Source organism: Falco naumanni, chromosome 8, assembly GCF_017639655.2.
Source record: "Falco naumanni isolate bFalNau1 chromosome 8, bFalNau1.pat, whole genome shotgun sequence".
NCBI classification, from domain to species: Eukaryota; Metazoa; Chordata; class Aves; order Falconiformes; family Falconidae; genus Falco; species Falco naumanni.
Window position 1 is genome coordinate 35,240,535 of NC_054061.1, and position 17,288 is coordinate 35,257,822.

Sequence of the window (17,288 nt, forward strand, 5' to 3'; positions counted from 1 at the left end):
CTGTTATTTTCTACTAAGTTTTTCTTTTCTTTTTGGCCTGTACGCAAGACCTAGGATGGAGAATTGCCAGGCACAAGTATAAACTGGGAGAGGAGTGGCTGGAGAGCAGCCTTGCAGAAAGGGGCCTGGGGGTGACGGCTGGCAAGGGGTCAGTCTGAGCTGTCACCGTGCCCTGGCAGCCGGCGGCGCATCAAATGCGGCACAGGCAGCTGCTCGCCAGAGGTGGTTACCCCGCTCCTCCCCTGGGTGCTGTGTGCGGTGCTGGGCCCCACCGTGTAAGAGGATGTGAAGGTCCCTAAATGCATCCAGACAAGGGCAGCCAAGCCGGTGCCAGGGCTGGAGGACATGTCCTGCGAGGAGCGGCTGAGGGCTCCGGGTCTGTCTCGTTTGGAGAAAAGGCGGCCGAGGGGCGGCCTCACGGCTCTCTGCAGCTCCCTGCGGAGGGGAGGTGGGGAGGGAGACGCTGATCTCTCCTGCCTGGGATCCAGGGACAGGACACGGGGAAATGGTTCAAAGCTGAGCCAGGGGAGGGTTAATCTGGGCATTAGAAAGGGTGGTCAGACACAGGCACAGGCTTCCCAGAGGGGTGGTCGATGCCCCAAGCCTCTTGGTGTTCGAGGACAATGCCCCGAAAGACAAACTTTAACTGTTGGTTGGGCCTGAAGTGGTCAGGCAGTTGACTAGGGGATAGTTGTAGGTCCCTTCCAACCTACAATAGAAATAATTTATTCTATTGTTATTGATGACTCTTGAAATAAAAGTTCTCATGCTAGTACGCTGCTAAATAGTGTCCTAAATTAAGAAAATATTTTATGGCACATGAATAATATCTTTGTGTATATCTATAGGAAAATTAAAGGAAAAATATTTGCAATTCATTTTCTTCTGTTGAGCATCTCTTGCATTTCCATTAATGTGATTCTGCTTATGGTAGTACACTATTAGGATCATGCTGTTATGAATAGAGTGCTACAGGAACATTTTTCTTCAGAAAAAGGATGTTGTAAAACATGAAGTCAATCAAAAATAAATTTTATTAATCTAAATGCTGTGTTATAAGCAGAGGTGTTTCACAGTAGGACTGTTTCTTTTGAAAGGGAACGTGCCCATCACTGAAATATACGGTAGGCACTGAGGCTTCACGGCAGGTGACTGCTTAAGCTGAAACAGACAGCAAGGAGAATGGCCATGAGACTTAAGAGAGCATGCTTAATTCTGTCTTCCCATGTTTCTTAATTAGCAGCGTGGCTGATTGAGACAGAAAGTTGTTTACCTCTAATGATGTGAGAATGCATGTGACTTCTGAGGCTCTGAGGACTGGCTGTCACATACAAACAATTCCTGATTCATTTGAGCTAACAGTCTTACTCTTAAACTACCCATTAGTTGCCCGCTGAAAAGTGCTGAGAGTCTTCATCGTCTTTGTGATGAGAGTGAATGGTGTTAGCCATCAGCCAGGAGATTTGGGCCAGGGAGGAATTCTTCCGTCATTTTAAAATGCTCTTTTATTTTCAGCATGGCACTGATCGGAAGTCCAGAGGAGCATCCCTTTCCTTTTCCTTGTTACTTCTTCCCCAAAACAGTCAACAGTCTCAGCTCAGTATGGATTTGTCTCTGCAGCATTGTAGGAGAGCTGTTTGTTAACCTTAAGGAAGAAAACAGCACCACCCGATGCTTTCCTGAATCGGGCCCATGCATGTGTTTTCTGCTTTTGGTATGGTTTTGAAGTAGCTGTTGAGCACCTGGTCTCAAACTAGTGTCAGCTTAGTGGTTCTGCTGTCTCCCGTGTGTGGTAGACAGCCAGAGGGATGAGGGTTTCTTCTGAAATAAAGCTTTGTAAGCTACTTGAGTTTTTACAGCACACCAAATGGTGCGTTCCTCTCTTATTTTTGGTTTGTCTTTTGTGCGGTTGTTTGAGTAATACAGTGGGTTGAAGAAAGTGATGTACGTCAGTCATAGGGGCAGTAGATGACTGAAGTGACTGGGCCAACAAGCCCACTAATGTCAGTAGTGAAATGGGCTCTGACTGTACCTGTGCTCTGCTGCCTGCTAAAAAATGACAAGGAAACGCTGACAGTGTTGTGCCTTGTTTCCAGGTGTTACTGGGGTTTCCACAGTCACTTCAGCCGAGAGGCAGAGCATTTGTACCACACCTTAGAGTCTTCTTACCAGAAGGCCCTGCAGTCGCATTTGAAGAACTCTGACAGCATCGTGTCCTTGCCACAGTCGGATCGCTCCTCCTCCAGCTCCCAGGAGAGTCTCAAGTAAGTTCCTCCTGTGTCACTACCTCTCGATTCAAACAACTGCAGGTAGCTCCGTTGAACTGGAGGGAGCCATCACACCGTTTTGTCTCATCAGTCATCGTTTGGCTTAAGTACTTGGTTACTCCAAAATTATTTTTTTGTATTTAGCTAACATTGTATTAAAATAAAAGGGCAGCAAAACCCGTTACGGGCTTTTAAAATAATAATAATTATCTTGACTCCATAAATAATTTCCTAGGGAGCTTTTTGTGCTTGGTAGATACTACTAGTCATTCCTTCTAGGTGTGCTTAAAACAATGCTTGGATTGAAATTCTGTGTTTAGCATTAATCTTAGAGGTGTAAGTCTGCCTCTTTCCATATAAGAGGGGAAAAAACCCCCATAAAAACCTAAATTTGAGTTGTAACTGCAAAATCAATATGTAAGTCTTCTGTTGAATGTATTTATTTTAGCTTCTCTTAGGGATATAGTCAACTTAAATAACAGAGATTTGAAGCCTAAGTGTAAGATGTATATGAAAAATATCCATAACTTATTGGTGTTACTTTCTAAATCTACAGAAAGCATTCTTAAAAATATCTTCTTACTCAAGTAATGTGCCTACCAGTATTTTTTTTAGTGCTTTTGTAAGTACTTTGATGGCTGTGCTGTATTTATTCTTAAATAATAAGCTTTGTTAGTCTATTTCTGTATGTAAATAACTTCCTTTTAACTCACATGTATACTGAGGGAATGGAGTAGCACTGTTACTGATGACTATGAAATACTAGTTTTGTTTAATAAATACTTACTTTGATTTCTAGCCGTCCATTGTCTGCCAAAAGAAGTCCTACTGGAAGCACTACATCTAGAGGTGAGAATAGTAGCTGAAAAATGTGCTCAGGTGTTGCTGAGGAAGTGTGATGTATTAGAATTTCAGACACTATGATATCAAAGAGCTTTGATCGCTGTTTACTGCTCCTTAACATGGCAACTTTGTAAAATTTTTAATTAGTTTTGAGCTGTATACTACATCCTGTGCATCAACTGCTGATAACAACGATGCTTTTGAAAGTTAGGAAATCTGTTACTGCTTGCACCAGAAGGGAAGGCTAAAAAGCCTCAGAAATTGTGGCCAAGGTATGTTAAGCTGTGCAACAGATGGAACAAGCTACTGCTGATGCTAAGGTGTACAGCTACATAGTCTAATGGTGCATTCCGCTTTAAAGTTTTCTGTCATTTATTCTCTGTGGTTTGTCTGCACACAAGTCCTACAGTGCTACATTCCATCTCATTGCTAATGTTTTTACTGTCAGATGGAATATTTAGGTGCAGCTTTCCTGTCCTAAGTAAATGCATACAATAATAATATATTTTAATACAAAATGTAATAGGCAAAACTTTGTTGGTAGAAGATGTGCTGCCTTCTACACCTGACCAAGATCGGATTGTGGCTGGTTTGTGTATACAGTACACCCTACTGAGACCTTGGATTCAAGGAGATATTGTTGTGTCACCTACTTGATTGTGCACACAAATGCATGTTTGCTTGCAGCTGAATAATCAAGCTTCATGCTTAAGAGGGTAAGCATCAACAAGTGATGGGAACAGCAGGCCTCATGAGAAGATGAGGTGTTGGGAAGGAAGTTAGTAGAACCTGGACTGAAGGACCTGCAGGTCTGTTTTGGCCAACGACTCACAAGCTGGTGATGGCTACTGTGGCTGAACTTTCCCATCTAGGTTCTGTTAGAAATTTCTTTATTACTGGCCTGGCAGCCTTTTTGCTTTCAGCATTTAGTCTCTCATAAAGTTCTTGGAGGTAGCATCAGGTCAGCATTGAAATATCTTTGCAGGCAGTGTGGGGAAGCCCACATTGCCCTGATAAAGCATTCTTAGTTGAGGTAATTCAGTGCCAGCAGGGAGCATTAAAAATAGTACATTAAACTGCTTGTCAGGCTCTTTGAAGCACACAGCTCAAAAAATTAATCTTCTTTATTCTGGATCTCCCACTCCCATCTGCAGCATCTACAGTAAGTACAAAATCTGTGTCAACACCAGGATCTCTGCAGCGATCCCGCAGTGACGTCGATGTGAATGCAGCAGCTAGTGCCAAGTCAAAAGTGACGTCTTCTGGAGCATCCACTCCCTTCAGTTCTGCTGCAGCCTTGCCCCCAGGCTCATACGCATCACTAGGTAAATCTACATGTTCTTCTACTCTTGCAGTTAGCTTTCTTTACTAGCAGAAAGTGCCTCGTAGTTTTATTTGGATGTTAAACTCTTAACTAGAAGAACATATCTCCGAGGTAGTTACCAGCTCTCCAGGATCAGTGTGTGATCCCTTGCCCTTTGGGATTAAGGAAAAAGTTTGCAACAGAACTTGACTTGAAGCTTCTTAGTTTCTGAATTGTATAATAGTCTGCGTCTCACTCTTCTTTCTGGGGAAAAGCGGATCTTACTGTGATTCTGGGACATTTCTGAGGAAAATACTGCTCAATTCCTTTTGACATGTCCCACTCTCTTTTTTCCTTCTCTTCCTTCCCTCCTTTCCTGAAACTGGTTTTCCATTAATTGTTTTATACTCTGAATAGTACATCTTAGTTGAGTATGATCACTTTCTGGTTTACAAAAGCGAAAGATGTAGAAGCAAAGAGGAGAAATCGGCAGTCCTGTTTCACCGCAGAGGATATAGGTATCTGTTCCTCATGCTGACTCTTTTTAGATTTTAACTACATATCACGTTGTTCTCTCAAAGCGTCTTAACATCAATTTCATGTGTCTCAGGGTTTCTTACAACAAAGTTTGCATTTGATCTTTCTCTCGTGGAGACGCCGTTGAAGGAGGCATGGAGGAGGACATGCAAGGCGGTGACTGACACCGTATTTGCAGAGCTTCAAAACACCTCTACTGTTACGAGTAGAGCTGGTCATCTGAGATAGTTTTTCATTCTGGTGGTTTCATACTAATCTGATTCCAGACTTTTCATTGACTTACCTTTAAAAGAGGGAGAAAAATCAGAAATTGGTGATCTTGATTTAAGCTGTGAGAATTGTCTTAGCACTAAGTCACATAAGAAGTTGCTTCTCCTTAATGTAGGGCATTTGGTCTTTGATGAAATATGCTTCGTGAATTAGATAGGGATGGTTTCTATGGATTCCTTTTGTAGGCAGGTTTCTCTCGTACCTGGAACACTTTACCTTGGCTTAAATTTGTTGGTTGTATTTGGTTCAGGAGTCGAATTCTTACTCTGATTTCAATTGTTCATGCTTGGGTTCAAGATTTGGGTACATTGCAGTGAAAATGTAATGCAGAATGTGAAGTTGATCACATAGTAGTGTGCTTCTGAGCTTACAGCTGCAACATTTTTTTTAGTCGTGCTGTGTGCTGGCTTCAGTTGCAAAACTGCTTTTAAACAATCTTGTGTCGTGAGGAAGAACAGAAGAGTGGGGGAAGCATCTACCAAAGCAGGCTTTGTCCTTGAAGTCAGGGAACTGAATACAGTATTACTCTTGCCCTTAAAATGAACTGTAGGAGAGAAGGAGCTAATGCACTCTTAAGTGATGCAAACGTGGCTGCTCCTGAAGGAGTATGCGTCCTTCTGAGCTAGTAGGGACATTTGTCGCCGGCAGAGGAAACGGTGAGGCAAACAGCAAAAAAGGAGTTTGGCAAAGGTTGGTTATTGCAGGAGGGAAAACCTGCAAGTGTGTTCTTCAGATGTATCGAGCTTTGATTTGCTGCTCAAACTTTTCTTTAATTTCTTTAATTGTGTTAATTTTCTTCACATATTTCTGTAGCTAATATATAGTGCCCACTTCTGTTCATGTTACTGATTTTCCCTATTAACCCTTTCCTTATTTTTTTTTTAATTCGCCTAAAGATGGTACTACCACTAAAACCGAGGGTAAGCAGTCTCTCTGTGTAACTGAGGTGTGTCCACAGTCGTACTACCCTACCTGGTCTCTGTTCTCAAAGTGTTATCTGGCTCTCATCCATGTTCACTGGTGACCTGCATGAAGTGTTGCATGGTTGTCCTGCTCATTTTGATGCCATGGGGTATTCTTCACTTTCTCTTCAAGATCCTCCCTGCTAATAGGCACTAGTCTGCTTTTATGACTTGACTTCTGATCACAAAGTTATATGTGAATTTCTGTATTTAAAGCACTGCTTTTGGTTGAAAGTGACCTGCACACAGATTAAAAAAAAAACCAAAAACAAAAAAAACCCCACCCAAACGAAAAAAAAACACCAAACCAAACAAAAAAAACCAACACAGGGCTTGTGTTTTCTTGCTCCATGGTGTGTAAAGGTTTGCTGTGTTTTTCCATCCAAAGCTCAGGTCGCAACTGCCAAATGCTTTCGGGAAGAGACTGGGCAGCAAGAGAATTGAATTGAGATGATCACATGGCAGAAAAATGAGGACAGTAAACAATGATCTCTAGGGAAGGAATATTTAGTCAAGATCTTTAAACCTGAGCGCTCTCTTTTTGTTGTTAACTGTCTGAGTGAGATGGCTTACATCTAAGACAGCTGGAGGAAAGGCTTTTTTTTTCAAGAACACCAAGCCTGCTAGTTTGGGGGGGGCCCCCAGTCTGTTCCTCTGGCTTGTTGTCAAAGCTTGTTCTTTATTTCTTATTTCTCAAGCAAAACAGATCCCTGGGAAATCACTTTTTCTGAGGTAGACAGGAGTTGAAAACAAGAATGTCTTCTACACAGAATGAGGACACCACACACCCCCAACAAACCCATTTTTTCCTGATGCAAGTCTCTTTTCAAGGGATCTATTACTGTCTTGTGGGCCTGTGCTTGTATCCTTGATGGCTGCTTGTATTTGGGTGTGGTGGTCTGAGAAGTGGCACTGTGCTCTTGTGCTGTGTGTGGTTTTTCCTTACTGTTGTTGATGGATTGATCTATTATTTAGAGGGAAAGGTCTCTACTGTTTTTGGGATTAGTACTTAATCTTAGTGTTGAGGGGTGACCTGGCTTTGCATCGTGGGCAAGTGTTTGTGCTTTGTGATCTGTCAGTGATAAGCAATATGAAGTTGGTCTGAACACCTGTATTTCTAATTCAATAATGAATTAGGTGAAAGTCCTAAATTGTTCTAATGCTGATACTTCTTTTTATTCATTTTTTTCTTTTTCCTCTTTTTTCTTTCTTCTTTTTTCTCCCTTTTTTCCCAGTTCTCAAACCTTTCCATTTTTGACCTAGCTTTGAAATGTTGAATGCTTATTGTTAATTTATGAAATACCCAATGCAGCTCTCAATCCTCTCGTAGACTGTAATAATATTTGTGGAGGCTTGTTACAACATCTGTCCTCTGGAATACCTTTATTTTTGGTTTACTCAGTACTTTATTGTCATAACGCAAAAGGGTGAGGGTTTTTATGTGGTTAGGTTTTTTCAATTCAGCTACATTGGAAGCAGATTAGATTTGGTAAAAATCTGTAGTAGAAGCCAGCAAGTTGCTTGAGGGGAAAGATTATGAGATGAACTTTCAGAAATGGTTTGTCATCCCCTTAGTGTTAAATACCAGATCTCTGTTTTGCTGTAGGATTCTCTTTTTGCGGGGGGAGAGTGAGGATCAGGGAGAATTACAATAACATGACACACTATAGCCAGCGCACTTGAAGGACAAGTTTAATCACTATTTGAAACTCTTCATTTTCCTTGGAGACAGCTGAGGGAGAACCAGCCTTTGTTCAGGATTGAGTGTGTCCTGCAGATGGGTTTGAGAATGGCAACATCAGAGAGTTGGCAGAAGACCTAAGTTGTCAGGAACTATGGGGAACGAGAAACTTTATATTCTTGACAAAACTGTAAAAATTAAGGGGGCGGGGGCAGAGGAAGACAAAAAATATCCCCTTGCTCTGAAAATACCTGTGTGTGCAAGAGACACTCTTGGAACATAAAAGCAGAAATTCCATCCACGCTTGTGCCCCTGTTTTTTGTTTTTGTTTGGTGTTTTTTTTTTTTTTTTTTGCAGGTCACCAGTAAGTAATTTAAGAGCAAATCACTGTGGGTTTTTTTTGTGGTTCGGCTTGATGCTAAATCTGCAGTCTGGTTCCCATCAAGGCTTTCTGTAGCTACAGTGTGGAAGTTCTGCACCTTCCCCTCAGCTGGGAGCCAGCATTGTGCAAACTTGGCAGTTCCCTTCTGCTTTGCCCTCAGTTCTCCTCAGTGTTTTGTTTTTGAGCCAGATATCTCAAAAGAGGAGCAGGATAGAGCAGGTTATGCCAGTGGCAAGAATACAAGTTAAAAGCCGAGCATCAGTCCTTTGGTTTTAAGTAGCATCATCCCAATTGACAGACGCTGTGGAAATGCACTTCCTTATGGAAAGGTAGGGTGAGTCTATATAGCGTTTAAATCTGTGCAGGTCTTCTGCTGCCTCTGTGCTGCGAGGACATGTCTTCATGCAGTGCACAGTTATGTCTTGATTGCCCAGACCCTTCGTGTAGCTTTGCAGGCAGAAAGTTTGTAAGATCTAAGCCTTTATAGTCTTGATTGGGACTGTACAGCTAGTGCTATACAGGTAGCAGTTGTGCCACATTTGTTATGCCTGATTAAAAGAAAACGATAGAAATTTTTTGGCTTGTTTTATCATGAAACAGCTTTTCAAAGAATATTTTAAAAAGGTGCATAATGCTGACTTTCAGTACAGAATAATGGTTCAGAGTGTTTCTGTTAGCTATCTGCCTTTTTTCGAAGTGAGCATAAAGACAAGCCCTTCAGACAAGCCTTTCCCAAAAGGAGAAAGTATAAATGCTGCTTTGCCCTGAAACTGGCAAGTTTAAAACAAAATCAGCAGTTTCCAGAGTCAGTGACACAATTAAAAAAAAAAATATTTATTATTCACCAGAAAGGAAATAAAATCTGGTTTGTTGTAGTTTTCATATAACTTGGGCTCAAAAGGAGTGATCTGCTCAGTTGGACATCTTCAGCGCCTTACCCAAAGGCTTTGGGAGTAACACAAGTTTTAAGAAATCACCCTTCTTGTTTTCTTGTCTGCCTTGAAGCTCTCTCTTGCCTTGAATGGCAAGGTTTGAGTCAAAGGTATGACTGAACGTGGTATCTTAAATGGAAATGCTCAGGTAGCAGGTTTCTTTGTTCTCTTGGTCCATCCCTTTGCAAGCGCTGACTTGATTTGCCTGTACTTGTCGGTGCAGGGCAAAGTGGTGCCACTATTGTTCCCTCAACCCTCTGCTTTGGAGGGAGTTCTTGTGCAAAACCCAGAGGCAGTATATGCTGATGGTTTCCAGTAAGGGTCAAGTGCTTCTCAAGGGAAAGTATGGTGCACAGTTGAGTTGTATACTAGTATAACGTAGGACATGTGCTAAACGTTCATGGAAGCCATTCCACTGGTTGCTGTAAAAAGTTGTTTACAGATTTATGTGTAAAGCATTTTTTAAATTGACGTGTGCATGTCTCTCAGATGTCCACATGTCATTTAGCAGTGACAGAGCTAGAGGGGTCCTAGAGGCTCTTTCAGGAATGTTTTTTCCAGGTAGGGGAAGAATCCAGTGCTGAGTAACCTAAATGCATTAGCCTGGTCTGTGGAGAGACTATTACTGTCCCAGTGCTTCCATATATAACTTACGTGGTTGTAGGTATCATTACTCACAGTATGGAATGTTTAAAACAGAGTTGTGGAACTGTTATATACCATTTCTAGACTCTCTGAAAACTGCTTTCTTCAGTGTAATGTACAGGCTGAGTCTCACAAAACCTATGTCTGTTCGGAGCACTGGGGATGGAGATGCTGCAGTATCCACCCAGAGGAGCTCAGAACAACGCTGCTGGATGAAACTTCTTGTAGTGCAAAAGTGTTACCATACAATCTTCCTTCACTTGAACCTTTTTAAAAACAAAACAACCGCCCTAGGTTTAGACATGTGTTAGAGATCTCAGGGTTGATTCTGATCCATTGATTGTTGTAAAAATTACAGTAACTTTAAAAAATAAACCCCAGACCTCCTAAAAACTCCACAAATGGTTTCTTAACACAAAGCATTTATATGGAGTCTTTCAAAATACTTTCTGTACCAACAACGAAGTGTCACATGTCAAATTTAGATCAAGGGTATTTTTTATGGAAATACTTTTATGGGTTTTGGAAACTAGTTGAGGCAGTATTTTTCTGTTCCTTTGTGCTGCTGTTAGGATGCAGTAATTCTTTTAAAAGCAGCAGAAAAATAATGGTTATGAAATATGAGTTGCTACATCTGCAGTTTGAGCTAGGTGTGGAAACAAACCAACCTGAAAGCAAAGACGTTTTGGGAGGGGAGGTGTTTGAGCTTAACAAAAAAGAAAGTCTGAATAACTTATTTGATATGTTATTTCCTGTCCAGCTTGATATTAGTTTTTCTGTCTGGTGTAGAACAACAAGAGATAAAGCCATGTGAATAGTCGTATGTGCAAATGAACTCTTGAATGTGAATGCAGACTCTTGTTTGCACAGGAAATTCTTAAGGGAATGTTTTAGAGACATTTGTATTGTATAGATGAACTTCTGTATATATATGCTGTACCTGGTATAATATATATTAAAAAATATTCCTATCTTCAAGCCAGACAAATATTAATTCATGTTACACTACTATAAAACAAGTAGGTTTTGGATATCAGAAGACTAATTGTTGTACATGTTGTACCTGTATGTGAAGATAGGAAACATGTCACATCTCTTCCCAGGGTTTCTATCTCGTACAGATTTGCCTAAAGCAATTTGGAGTTCCAAGTGGTCATTTTTTGTTTTACAGCTAAAAGCTGTACTTGGCTAGGAAAAACTTCATCTTAACTTTTTTTTTCTTGAAGAGGTGCTTTGAGACACTTATTTTGAGCCATTTGTATGCTGTAAGTAAGATTAATTATCTGTATGATAAAATAAATACATAGTTTTTAAAGTTCAGAAAGTAAAACTTTGGAAAGTAATTACAGTAACAATTATGCTTCAGGGAATACGTATAGCTGGTATCAGATGGCACCTTGTCCTTGTTAACTGTGTGAAGAATTCGGGCTTGAATTTGAGAGGCATTTTTCCCCCCTCATGTTTTACTTTATCCCATGGACTTCAAGAATACAGTACTCCTAGGGTGAGCTGTTACTGTGCTATCACAGTATTTGTACCATTACATCATTTTTGCATCACGAATTTCTAGTTTCTGCTTCTCCTGTTATCATTTGCACAACGCAAGCCCAGTGCAGTGCTAGTTCACACACTTGTCAGCCTCTTTAGAAGGCTGAGAAAACCAGTATCAGTGTTGGGACTGTGTTCCTCCAGTGCAAGAGCAGCTCTCTGTCTCACATCGTTCTCTGATGCCCATTAGGCCAAAATCAGTGTGCAGATCTCCCAGTCCAAAAGGAACTAGAAATTTTGTTCCTGGGCATTCATTCATTCAGAAACTGCTGAAGTTGGTAGGGGTCTGTCCACTGACTCTCAGGGGTTTCAAAATAGGGCTGAGGTCTGTGTTTCTAATCCTGCTGATAAATGTGTGAATTAAGTTTGACCATTTGGTTCAGTTCTCTTTCTTAAAGCCCCCAGAACTGGTATCAGAAGCTAATCTTGGTTTCTCTTTATATGTTATTTTAAGGTTTGTTTTTCCTAAGGTGAAAAAGTCACTTATTACATACTGTCCGGCTCTTCTTCTTCTTAGTCACCTGCTGATAAGGTGTGTGTGTGCGAGGAACTTCTAGATGCAGAAAGAACAGAAGATTTTGAGGATCTTGGGTGGCCTGGACATACAAGCACTAAACGTGTTTTCCAATAGTGTTTGTTACCGTAATGCTAGATTTCAGCTAGTTACCCCCCAGGGCTTTCTGCAGTGCCGAGGCCTTCTGTTGGCATTCTGCAAGGACACAATTCCATTACTCGTTCCTAAGACTGGTCAGGTTTAACTTCTTGTATCACTGTTTGGTGCTCCTGCTGCCACCAGTGATGCCCTCCTGATGTGAAAGACGGAGGGAAGCCGTGAGGCTTCTGACAAGAGCGTGAGGTCCTTCTGTCCCCCTCCCCACACACGCCTGCTCTGAAGCCTGCCGTGGGGTCTGAGGGACCTGCCTGGTGGCAAGTCGCAGAGTGACTCTGCCCATCTTTGTTGCTGTGCAGGTGCCAAACCTGCGAGGGATGGGAGAGGGCCGGGAGAGGGCCGGCAGGAGCTCTCAGCTGCCTCGGGCTGTGTGTCAGGCTGACCATTTGTAAGGGGCAGGTCATGTCCTAGAGCAGAGGGTACCGACAGCTGTGCTGGTGGTGAGAAGACTTTGCAGCCAGTTTCATGACTGTTGGACCCATGTGGATGTGCTCCGAGCTTTTTAGTTAAGGCGGTTAAAAAATGGTTTGTTCCTGTTTTCCTAGTTTAATGCTAATGATTTCTTCTGTGTCTCGTCTACAAACAGTTGCCTGAATATAGATGCAGGTATCTTGCCTACTGAGCTATTTTAAAAATAGATGCTGGTGGAGAGGTTTGAAGTACAGCTGTCTTGTAGGCTTTCCCCTGCAAACAAGTCTAGGCTTTCTTCTCAGAGTTCAGCATCTTGTCGCTTTGTGTCTATCAGAAACTTGCAGACCATGTTGTGAATCTTTTGAGAGCTCAGAGAAGAGCAGAGCTCCCAATCCGTTCAGCCTGGGCTGCTTGCCATTGTCTTGTCCTGCATGTGTACCTTCTGTGGCTGCTTTTTTTTTGGGGGGGTGGGTGGGGTGGGTAGGTGGGGGAATCAGAGTGTGAAGTGTATATTTCCCTGTTCATATTTCTTTATATGCTTATGCTGGAGACAAAGGGCAGGAGATTAATATCTATAACCAGTGGGTGCAGTTGTCTAGACTCTTCTCTTACCTGTTGTGGTTTTTTTCCTTTTATTATTGTGCCTGAAACTTGAAGTCATCCTCTGAATGCAGTGTAGCACTGGCACGAGTCCTGAGAAAGAGCTTCAAATTTGGCTGAGAACTGAGCTGTTGAGAAGTACTGATGGAGGCTTTCTTTGTGTTGCTCTTAATTATAATTTCTTTCCCATTAACTAGAGACAGATAATTGAAGCTTAGCACTGGAAAGAACATTCTGTAGGAAACAGTCCTGCCCCAGGAAGGGGATGAACTGATGACCCTGTAAGCTTTTCTAGCTCAGATTTCTGTGGCTTTTTCATGAGGAGAGGACAGAAAAAGGACCAAGAACACTTTGAGACTTTATACCCATTCTCTGCTTAAATAAAGAGCAGACACGCAGAATCATTTTTCCACAACACTGACTGCATTAAAAGGGACTCTTCATTACAAGTAAAGTTACAATGATCCTGGGATAAATATGAGGGATCTGTAAACAGCAGGGAAAATTCAATGAGCCTGAACTAAAAGCATAGTCGGGCTGCACTGGGGGACTCTTGCAGGAGTGCATGCCAGCTTGCGCACATAGAGCAGGATATAAAGCACCAAACTGCTAATTGGAAATCCCAGCGATGGAATTTGTGGGGGCATCTGTCACACCTGTCTCTGAAAGGGTGATCGCCTTGTCAGCAAGTAATGATTTGATGCAGGAAGCAGCATTTAGGAGACTGAAATTTTTGTTGTTGATCCTTTGTAAAGAAGCTACTATAGAACAGAAACAAAGGCTACAGAGAGGTAATATTTTTTTAATTAAACTGGCTGATAGCATTATAGAAAGCAAAGTAGTTTTCGGACTCGTGGACCGTGACTGTTTCCACTCCCTTCCCTGTGTCTCAGCCAGTCTAGTAAAAGATGTTGCCTCCTTTTGTAAAACTCTTCTGTACCCTGGTTAATTGTGTGTATAGCAACCCTGCAAGCATAGAACAGCATGTTAGACACTGCTGCTGCTTTTGGAAGAAACCTATTGACAGTCTGATTGTCTTTGCATTCCTCCAGGTCGGATTCGTACAAGGAGACAGAGCTCTGGCAGTGCCACAAGTGTCACCTCAACACCTGCTGATACCCGAGGCCGCAGCCGGGCTAAAGTTGTTTCCCAGTCCCAGCGTAAGAAGTGTTTTATCTCTGGGGGAGCAGAACAAATAGTTATTAATGAGTTTCTCTTGACTTGTAGTAGCATCAGCTGAGGATTGGGCTCAGTTCTGCTAATGTTTGGACGCGTAACAAAGTGAATCCCCCCCCAGGCAGTGCCTGCTCTTCCTGACAAATAGGGCCCTGAATCTGAGTGCCTAGTTGCTGCCTTTTTTTTTTTACCAATACTGCAGCAGATTTTCATGTTTCTGTGATGTACAGGACTAAACTTGCACTGAGTCCCACTGAGACACCCTCTGTGTCTGTAGCTGACTGCTGTCCTGGGTTCTTGCCCTGCCAAGCTTCTCCTGCTTGTGTGACTGTACTTCTGTATGTGTAACACGTGAGCTGTCTAAAGTTAATGGGATTTGGCATCAATTTTAAATAGGACATTACCTATTTTGTGTGGATACGGGGGAGATGGTTTTGCTCGCTGATTCTCATGACACATCTGTGCTCTCTGGCTTCCTGGCAAGGCATGGTTTTCCCTTAGGAGCCATATATACGGTGCTGCTGCATGTGTTATGTGTATCTGAGGAGAGTTTTATCACTCAGATTTCAAAAAGGAACTAGGGGGAGGGAGAAAGCCACTCATGTTTGAAGGACCTTCAAGCTTGTGGGTAACAGGAGATGGAGTTTGTGGAAAGACCTGTTTGTTTTGAGGACTTGTCTTGCTTTGTACCCCGATTTAAAAGCCCTTCTCTGTTCATTCTCTCACCGCTTTGCTCTGTCATGCTGGAGGGGTGGAGAAGCAGTTTATAGCATTGTGTTAGGCTGGGAAAGCTGAAGAAGCAACTACTGTATTCAGGATGGGGCCAAATGGAAATCTTTATGTTAAGATCATGAAGGAATCTGGGCTTTAGTATGCTGACGTAAACTGATTTTAGGCTTTGGTATTGCTGATCTAAATTTATTTCTTCAGTTTTGAACCTAAAACTGAACCAAAGCCAGAAATGACCTTTTTTCTTAAACTTAGTTTGCTGAGAAATGGTCAGACGAGATGAGACAAGTCTCAGAAGTATTTAAAGAATAGTTGAATATCCAAAGTTTTCAAAGATTATGGGCTTAGTTTTTTTAATAGAGTGTCTTACGAAGCTTTAGGATGTTCACATCTGAACCTGCTGCCTTGGTCTGGTTTGCTGAATCCTATTTCCAGCTTAGCCCAACCAGATGTGATCTTTATCCTTAAGCCAAACGTTGCATGAAAGAACTTATGAACTCAAATATAATACAGTCACAGGACCAAATCCTCCACACCCACACAGTGGATAACTCTGTTGCAATTTTGCATACTGGGCTGAGGTGTAATTTAGAGCAGAACTTTGGGTCTCGGTGTGTCGGTTGATGTTTAGCTGAGAAGCTGATCAACCTTGTGAAATTGTTGGTCACGTCTGCACATTAACTCACTGCATTCTGCAGAGGCTTTAGGAGTGACATGTTTGTAAATAAATCTGTCTGTATTGTGTATAGCATAAACCGCATGCTGAACGCTGTATTGTCTTGCTGTCTTTTAATCCACTTTTTGCCTGTCCTTTGGTCTGCCCTCATAATCAAGGATCCAGATCAGCTAATCCTGCTGGTGGTAAGAAACGTTTTCCCTTTCTTGCTTTCTCATGTTATTTCCTTCACATTTTTTAACTGCTAAACTTTTAGCTTCCCTCACTTTCTCCTAACTATGAGACTTAAAAAGCATTTTCCTAGGGTCATAAATCCAAATGTGTATGGCAAGTGATTTTTGCTTTCTCATAGTACTGAAGCATGGTGAGCGTACACTCTGCATATTGAAGCTGGCTCATTGCTGCAGCTTAAACCCCAGGTGCTAAATTCTTCCAGTTAGTTCAGTACAGCCTCGCTGACATCAGTGAGATTGCAGCAGCATAACTGAGAGAAGTCTTTGCTTTTAGGCTGTGGGTGCTGTGTGTGACTGGCATCTGTCACGAGTGTTCTCACTTGGGGCAGAGCAGGGCCAGCACCACATACAGTAGCAGAGTATATGATTTGATTGATTCAGAATGACTTTGACCAAGAAATTGGATAGGGCAAGAAAGTTAAAATAATGTATGTATTATGATATTGTCCATGAGATCAATAAAATTGCATATCTTCTTAAGGCAGAAGAACAATCTTTAACTCTTTCTACTTACAGTATCTGGAACTGAAATTTATGAGATGTGTAGATACTTTACAAGAAGAAACAAACATGGATATTGGTTCAGAATTTGAGCTTTCCCAGTATGTTCTTGCAGCTTTTTCAAATATACTTTCCTGGCTATTTTAGCAAACAGATTGAATGTCAGGAATGGTAATATCAGCAGGAAATTTTCAGTGGCTTAAATATCTGAAGAAGCAAAAAAGAGTCTTGAATCTATTACTCGCACAGTTCTTTATGATTACCTTTAAGCTAGCATTAACTTAATTTTTGAACAATTTACCAAATCAAGATCCACAGGACAAAAGAAATTAAGAAGTTACTCAGTTCATAGAGTTAGTCAGCAAGGCTGTTTCAGATAGAATTACCTACTGCAGCTGGAAAGTAAATATGTAAATAAATCTCGGTTAGTAGACTGTCTTGCTGAGAAGAAATGTAAACCTGCCATGGGCTATTTAAACAGAAAAGGAAAAACAGGCTAACTACTAGACTTGCTAAAATTTTTCTCCAGTAGAAAAATAACTAAGTAGCTTAGATTTAACCAATCAGATCTAAGCCAGCCAGCATCTCTACAAATGTGGCAGGTCCCCTTGATTTACCCTTTGTCGTGCTGATCTGCTGCTGTTGGGATGTTTGATGTAATTTTCCTTGGCTGCATTACTGCAGGAAAGCATTGCCACCACTGCAGTGTGGCGTGAAGATGCCCAAGCTACTTTGCAGCAGGTTACCTGTGCCAGGAGCCAGCATGCTGCAGCATAGCTCTGCACACAGGCTAATTTGAGTTGCCTCATGGGGAGGAGAAGCAGCCTGGGAATTCCATGCTGCTGCAGTAAGGCTGCTCCTGGCACCTCTGTAAGTTTGTATAAAGCCAGCTGGGTTATTCATACGCTGCACTGTCTGCTTT

The 17,288-nt window shown here is 41.8% G+C and overlaps 1 protein-coding gene across 17 annotated transcripts in view; it reads left to right on the forward strand.

The window, feature by feature from the left end:
* Positions 1-17,288, forward strand: part of CLASP1 (cytoplasmic linker associated protein 1) — a 185,075-nt gene that overhangs the window by 95,748 nt on the left and 72,039 nt on the right. For 13 of the 17 annotated variants that reach the window (XM_040602654.1, XM_040602652.1, XM_040602653.1 and 10 more), the window contains 5 exons: positions 2,097-2,264; positions 3,067-3,116; positions 4,265-4,435; positions 14,104-14,211; positions 15,791-15,817. In XM_040602654.1, coding sequence (XP_040458588.1) covers positions 2,097-2,264; positions 3,067-3,116; positions 4,265-4,435; positions 14,104-14,211; positions 15,791-15,817 — 524 coding nt within the window. The remainder of the gene's footprint in view (positions 1-2,096; positions 2,265-3,066; positions 3,117-4,264; positions 4,436-14,103; positions 14,212-15,790; positions 15,818-17,288) is intronic. The other 4 variants (XM_040602657.1, XM_040602663.1, XM_040602666.1 and 1 more) reach the window with 1 other exon arrangement.